Source organism: Hipposideros armiger, unplaced genomic scaffold (assembly GCF_001890085.2).
Source record: "Hipposideros armiger isolate ML-2016 unplaced genomic scaffold, ASM189008v1 scaffold_79, whole genome shotgun sequence".
Lineage (NCBI taxonomy): Eukaryota > Metazoa > Chordata > Mammalia > Chiroptera > Hipposideridae > Hipposideros > Hipposideros armiger.
Window position 1 is genome coordinate 2,706,618 of NW_017731429.1, and position 8,167 is coordinate 2,714,784.

The 8,167-nt window shown below is 35.9% G+C and overlaps 1 protein-coding gene across 1 annotated transcript in view; it reads left to right on the top strand.

Moving 5' to 3' along the window:
- DLG2 (discs large MAGUK scaffold protein 2) overlaps positions 1-8,167 on the top strand; it is a 2,099,601-nt gene that overhangs the window by 449,028 nt on the left and 1,642,406 nt on the right. The window contains 1 exon segment of the mRNA XM_019643522.1: positions 2,541-2,615. Within this exon segment, the coding sequence (XP_019499067.1) occupies positions 2,541-2,615 (75 nt within the window).

Below are 8,167 nucleotides of genomic sequence, written 5' to 3' on the forward strand. Positions count from 1 at the left end.
AACGCGCCACTTGGCCGGCCCTTCCTCCTTCACTTTAACAACTTATTCTGAAATTACATATCTTTATGTCAAATAAGAAAATTAATTGGACAAAAACCTTTATTTGCCCAAATATAATCATTTATACACACATGTATACACAAAATATATGTATGTGTGTATACATATACACATATTATATGTCTATGTATATACACATTATAGCTAATCTATAAATTATATATCTAATCTATAAATCTATGAAATTGATTTGGAGGCATCCTAATTCCACCAATAGATTAATGGGAGCACAACTAAAATTCTAGATCCTAACTTCTATTCCCATGTTATTTATTTTTTTTCTAGTCACACACTACGGATTAAAAAATAATTTATGTTCCCATGGCATCTGTCATCAGTAGGCGTTTTTATGTGTCTGCCCTTGTGTAATCATAGTACTAATCTGCTTGATTAAAACACTATTGGGATGGCCTTAGTGTCCAAAACTTTGGTAATGATGGAGAAAGAGACAGACTCACACAGATGTTGATCTTTCTTTACTCCATGCTATGCATTCATAGACGTTACAACACTCCTCATTTATGGCCTCATCACATTTTATGAACACTTATATTCCTCCACCAAAACACTGCTCATTTATTGAATTTTGCCTCTTTACTATGTGCTCCATAAAGATGTCTACTGTGTAGATATAAAATAAGGCTATTATTACTAATAATAGTGACAATTATGAATTATTACAAAGGAGACATTCCTTACCATTAACATTATTTGGTATGAATTCTCATAATTAGATATAATAACTAGCATTTTAATATTTTCAAATACAAAAAGCTTAACCTTACATGTAGATAAATATTTATTTATTGGGCTTAGGCTGTCAGAAAAGGTAAATAAAATTGTCCTGTTATTTTGTGTGGTCTCATTGGTAGCTTCCTTACAAATTGTGATAGTGATCTAAGGTGAATTGGTATCTATTACCTAATAACATTCCTGTGAATTAGGCAACATATACTTTAGAGATGTGATTACCAAGACCAAGAGTATTTCATGGCAGCAAGCACACCGTTGAGCTTAGCTTAAAATTGTGGTCATCTGACACCAGTCCAAGTGTACCTTATGTACCCTGTTGGCACTGTATGTCATATTTTAATTTAAACAAGAAAACTGAGCATGGAGATTGATGATATAAGTATATTTTTGTAGTGACTTTATCAATAATCACTCAAACAGCACTTCAGAGTTTAGCGATGCTTTAATAATAGATTACCTAAATAAAGGTTGCACGAAAAGCTTACAAATGAAAAAGAATTCTTGGCACAAATGTTGAATTCAGTATTTTATTCCAGTTAAGTCAGAAATGTTAGGATCATTGATATGATGAAATCATATTAGTTGATGACATGTCTTAAGCCCTATTAAACAGAAAATGAAAAATACCAGAGGTGGCCTCTCATAGAAGGAACATGTGTAGGCAGAAGGGTCAGCCAGATTCTCGCTGCAATCCCAGCTATGCTGCTTCCTTGGAGGGTAAATTTCAAGCAAGGGGCTTACTCTATCTGAGCCTCAGTTTTCTGTCCTGTAGAACGGCCATAATAATACTTATAATGATATTTGTGATGGCAACTAGTGATCATATAATGGGTCCAGAAAAATCTCTAACATATTTAGTAGCTGAATGAATCACAGCTGTGGTTTTTATGATTATTAATATTAGTATGAGTATGTCTATATTGTAATAGAGTATGCACTAAAATAAGGATGAAAGATGTTTTATCAGAAACACCTCCTCCCCTTTTAGCACTAATGAGTTCTTGTTATTACAGGGAGAGAGCAGTATTGTTGGTTAAAAGGAAGGACTTCATTCTTTTTAAAAGGCCAATTAGAAGTGAATGTATAAGAGTTACAACAAAAGAATAGGTTAGCTAGAGATCAAATCCTTATGTAAAAGGAAGTGCCTAGCAAATGGCTTAGAATGTCAAAACCCTGTGCTTCTTGTTTCATTTCTTTGCATCTCAGTTTCTGATGTGACAAGAAGGCCTCTAGGCTCTATTCTGCACAACTCTACATTCTGGGGCCTTAGGCAATGCCCTAGAGAGAAGCATCATCATGAGTTCACAACCTGGAAGGGGAGAGAAATAAACAAGTCTTTCTATACTTTGACTCAAGTGATCTCTCAGGGGTGCAGCGTGTATGAGTGTTGTCTGGGAGCCTGGAGGAGAGGAGACTAGTTCTGTTTCTGGGTTAGAAGAGTTCTCAGCGGGTTCTTGTTGGGGCTTGAAAAGCCAGCTGCTGAAGAAGCCTGGTGCCGAGTTAGTCCTTAGAGTGATACAAAAAGCAAAGGATAATTTCGTATGCCTGGATAAGAGTAGAAATTACACCCCTACTTTCCTGCAGCACTGCGCCAAACAGCCATTCCCAAAGTCCTGTCCTCTACTTGGAGATAAGGAAATAAACATATTGATGATCAGCATATCAGCTAGTGTATGTATTACAGCATATAATATCTAGAACATAACAATATGTTTCCTTATTTGCAGCAAAACCAAGGCAAATGCCCGGCCCAGAATTGTTCAGTGGAAGCTCCTGCTTGGATGCCTGTTCACCACTGTACTGTAAGTTTGGTTGTTTGATTATTCCAAGATTGACTAGATTGAGGGCGAATTATTTTTATGTTTTGGAGCAACCTTAGGGGAATGGGCTTGAATGCTCTTTGAAATTCTAGAAACAGCAAAGCTTTTGAAAGGAGAAAGAATGTCTTTTCAGAGAGCTCTGCTTTATAAGGAATATCTGTGATTAGGGATTCCATGCATTTTTTGGGAGTCAGGATAACTTGCAAAGGATTTATCTTAATGTGTTATCAATGATGTAGATTTGGATAGTCTTTGAAATGAATGTATCTCTACATATATTTTTCTCGATAGCTGCATATTCAGTAATACTTGATTTTAGATACCTTAGGGAAGGGTGCTTTGTCATCCATCATTATTAGGTTGACTGTTTAATAGTGATCAGTACACGGATTTACAATTTTCAAGTCTTCCTGGTATAACACAATAGTCTCTGCGTTTGTGTGAAATCTTCCATCAAAGGATTTTCAAGTGCCTTAGAAAGAATCAGGTATTACATCATTATTTGTGTGTTACAAATGGGAGACTTCAATGCAAAGGGGGTAAGAATAGTGAATCAGTTGTAAAGCTGGAAATAAATCCCAGACACCCTAACTCTCCTTTCATAAACTCATTCTACTCCACTGTGCTCATAAGTAAGTGGAGAAAGTGGCTGATTTGTATAATACTCTCTTATACGTACATTTCTTGATAGAAATGACAATGGTTTCTCTGGGAACTGTGTATGCTTTCACTGACAGTTCGCTGTCATGAAATAATGTTTGTGTGATGAGGACAAGAAGTTCAAAAGCTACTTTGGGGGCATTCCCCTCATTAGACCCACCTTGCAGACAATGTAAAATGATATGAAGAGCTGCTTAAACACCTTCGTCTATTTTTGAGGTACAGGCTGCTGAAAGGTATGACTTAGGAGTGCTATAAGGCAGTGGGCCTGGGGGCGTCTCCTTTTCACCCATATTATATAAGGGAATGAAGCCTCTTCCCTTGTTTTTTTGTTTATCTGTGGAAGGGAGAGAAGGGGGAATCACCTTTAGTGAAGGAGAGATGATGATGTTGAATTTCAGAGGCATTCCTGCAGCGAGCAGGCTGTCTACACTTGCCAGAGACTCGGAGAATAAAAATGTCACCCTTTTGTGAGCAGATGGTCAGAGGGGACTGCGTGCTTAGGGACTCTGCTGATGCCAGAGAAAATATGAGTTTTAGCAATTCTATTTCTTCATCAATCACTCCGTTTATTGTGTCACTGATATTATCTCATAATTGCTGATTTTTATGTCCGTTTGTCCAAGGAGACCATATGCTCTTCAGGGTCCTCGTATACCTACAACTAGGTAAATCCCTGGTACCTCATAGGAGCTTTAAGAGTGTCAGTTCAGCGAATGAATCTTTAATCTGTTGATTTCCTTTTTAGTAAGTTTTAGTAAAGTACAACTCTCATTTCTTGATTAAGAGGAATGATTATACTATTTTATCTTTTTAAGTGGGTGGTTTCAATTTCTCACTTTCAAGGGTCCTTTTATTTTTTTGTTGACAGAGTACCATTGAATATGTGTTAATAGGAATTTCATTTTCAAACTAGACAAAATTAATAATTTAATTCCCTTGTGTCAGGTACTATGCCAGTTGCTCAATATACCAAGATAAATAAGATAGTGTTTCCATTTTATCAAACACGCTCATGTGTAACACCAATAAGGATATCTAATTCTTAGCTGATCCTCCACTGTGCTGATAATTTTGGCCCCAAATAAAAGAAATTTGACTTTTTACTTATTGTCCAGTCTTATTGCAAGTAAATCCATTATTAGAATTTTGTCTTTTGAATGAGTAAAAGTGATTCTTCCTTATTACTTTGGAGATGGACCCCTTAGAATGGGAAATTCCCAGATAAAGTCTTCCCATTGTAGAATATTAAGGAATAGATAGGTAACTACACCTATCTAAGACCCTTCCTGAAGATCGCAAGTCAGAAATGCCAACATCAAAGTCCAAGTCTCAATTTTGTGTTCAGGTGAGAGCATCAGAAAGTTAAATGTTTCTTCTTGTTCCTGGAATTGGGAGCTGCTGGTTTCATGGATTTCCTGTGCCATTTACTTAAAAGAATTCAATTACATCTCCCAGTGGCAGATGTAACTTTCTGGAGTTGTCTAACCCATGATTCTGCTTTCTCTGTGAGTAACCCTGAGGAGGCTCTCAGAAACCGCCAGGTAGGCTCACAGGGGCTGTGTTTAGGTTAGGTAAGTCTGCCTCTGACTATGACTGATTGGTCCAGGAGTATATAATCTGGTATCAGCTGGGCCAGTTGGATCCTTTCTTCTGGGGAATTTGTACTAGAGAGATACCAACTGTAGTCATCAGTATTGAATCACATGAATGATAATAGTTTGGAAAAAATCTGTGAACCTCAGTTGCTGGGATCCCTGGGGCTGCCCTCTATCTACCCTTTTGAGGGTTTTGCTTATGCAAACCTCTCTTTTGTTTTTTAAAATGGTCACAGGAACCTGCTGATAATCAATGTTACTTTTTCTCAAGTTATCCAGATTTTTTTTTGTTTTGCTTGTTTGAGGGAGTTGAATATTCTTTGATTTATTTGCAACCAAAGAGAAAAGAAAAACCTCTTAACTAATATCCCTAGTCAGCAACATTTATGAAGTACCCACTAGAGCTACTGTAATGAATACTACTTGTCTCAGACAGAAAAAAACACCCAGGATACTGGGATTTTGATATTTTATAATAGTGTATTTATTCCAAATATCTGATGATATACAATGCTTAGTTACATTAAAAAACAAACAAACAAACAAAAAACAAAGAATAAATAATTTGGTAATGACTTAATCCACATTATAGAATGAAAACTATGTACATTTAGCTATATAGTTAGCATAAGCATATTTATATTACAAAAAGCTACATATGATATATAAAGTAGTCCTAATATTCATTTTCATTTCCTTTCCTCTCAGCAAACAAAAACTATCTTAGCCTCATGTGTCTAAGAGAATGTCTTGTCTGTCTCAAATTTTCCACGGACTGAAGTAGGTTATAAATAAATTAATACATACTTACATTCATAATAAATGGATAGCCTTTGTTACCTTTGTGCCTTTTTCAAGTTCAGTTGATTCTTTCTTACCTTCTCCTCCCCAGTGCCCTATCCTTGTCCCTTGGTGTTATGTTCTGGAATAATTGTATCCTTATAATTGAGCTTTCTTACTGTTTCAAAAAACTCTTTGTGCTGTGCATTTGCCCCAGGTTCATTGTAAGTGTAGAGCTTTTATCGTTGGTTTTCCTAAGAAGGCTTCTCTCTCCAGATTGCATTGCCAGTGCCTGTCACCAGTTACATATTGCTTTGAAAATGGCTTCTATAACTATTTGCTCAGTGTCCTCTTGGATGCAATTTTTTTTAACACTCCATGCATCTATAATAATGGGACCCAGAGATATTTTAAAAGACTTTTCCTTTTAGCCAGAACTATAATGTACAGATTGAGATTCAAACTGAATAGAAATTTTAGCCCCAGTAATTATACCGAAACGTGGGCATAACTGTGCTTTCTGAATAGCTATACATGAAATACTTTCCCTAGTGAGAAGTGTGACAGTTTTATTGTTTATCGATCTCTCCTTGTATGGCTACATTAAGCACTAGAATGATACCCTCCCTCACCTCTACACTTTAAACTTAATAGGGTTGTATGCCTCATTAGTTTGTATGATTATGAATATGAACACAGTGGTTACCCGAACCCCTGTCACTTGTAAACAAATGAGAAGAGACCCACAGCTCCTGGGACTCAAGTGAAGACAGGCAGATCTCAGAATCCAGAGTTAACTGTGCTAAGAAGTAGTTGTTGGCACTTGGAAATAAAACAAAAACAAACAAACAAACAAACAAAACTTAGACTTGACAAGCTGAAGGAGGCTTGGGTGGATGTTGCTTTTCAGGGCCTGTCTCTGAACCACTCAGTATGGCTATGGCCATACTGAGTATGCATACATGGCTTTGATCACTTTGAGGAATGTCCCCAAACATAATCTTTAGTTATGGGGCAGTACTTAGCAAAGGCTGTAATGTGTGATTTTATTGATGAGATATATGATATATAAATACATATGATTTGTCTAGAATAATTGCTTTATTTCCCGACATGTTTGTACACCCCTTAGTTGCTGGAAATTTAAAAACAAATAATGCTATGAGAGAAGTTTCTAGAAGCTAAGGTGGAAATAAAGTTTCTGCTCTTATGAAACTTGTCATGGATATCATTATATTTATATATATCTATTGCTACATTATAGTCACCCATACATATATATGTGAAGTATTTTAAAAAACCATGTAAGGATTTGCAAAATAGAACATTGTACTCTGACTACATCAATTCCATTTACTCATTCAAAAAACATTTACTGAGCACATTTTATATGTTGTAGCAATACTTGGACTGCTCAAGGTATAGCAAGAAACTACATATAAATAATCATTATACTGGGTAATCCATGCAATAATAATGGTTTGTACAACAACCTATACATACATATTCAGAATGTAGAGTTGCCTCAAGATGGATTTTGAAAGACTAAAGATGCAAGATTTGGCAATAATTAAGTATATAAGCTGTAGGTTGAATAAGATTTGTGTTAACATATGAACTCTGCCACTTTCTACCTGCATGAACTTGCAGTTTACTTAATCTCTCTGAGTTTATGCATGCAACAGGATATTTTAAGATTTACATGAGATAATTCATAACAAGTGTTAACATAGTACCTGGACATAGTAATTGCCTAATAAGTGGTAAGAGAAAATGAAGAAAAAAGATAAGTCATTCCAGTAGGGAGTGGTTGAGACAGGATGAATTGGTGAGTGACAGCATAGATAAATGCAATAACTTGCTATTAATTTAGGGCAATTTATTTAGGAGAGCGCTTGCTTTAGAAAAGATTTGAGCTAGGATAAGAAAAGGCTCTAGGAGTTAATATGCAACTCTTTAAGACTTTGAAAGCAGTTATTGAAGCTCTTGAAAGGAAAGGTTTTGTTTTCTGTCAGGCAGGAAGGAACTGATGGTGATGTGATGTAAGGATGTCCTGTTAAGGAGATGTTTGTATTCTGTGTAACATAAGGCCGTTTTCAAAGATTGGGCATGGGTACACCTTTTAATTCAAAAAATATTTTAATATTTTCCCACTGTCTCTAGATTATGAAAGTAATTTTTCTCTTTTATGGGAAATCAATAAAAACAGACGTTCCTCAAAGAAACCAGAAGAGATGCATTTTTAAAAAGTGTTAAAGTGTTAATTGTTTCAGCATGTTCTCCCAGATCTCCTCACATTACCCACAGTCGGGATCATTCACTATAATTGAAACCAGTTAATGCAGTGTACATAAGCTATTCTATAATAGTCCTTAGGCTTTTTTGGGTTTTTTTCCTCCTTTTTTGGTAGCTCCTCCTCACTTTTTTTCCTCTACATTTCATTGTGTGACTTCATTTTGGATAGAGCCCACATACATATACAGACCATGGCACTAG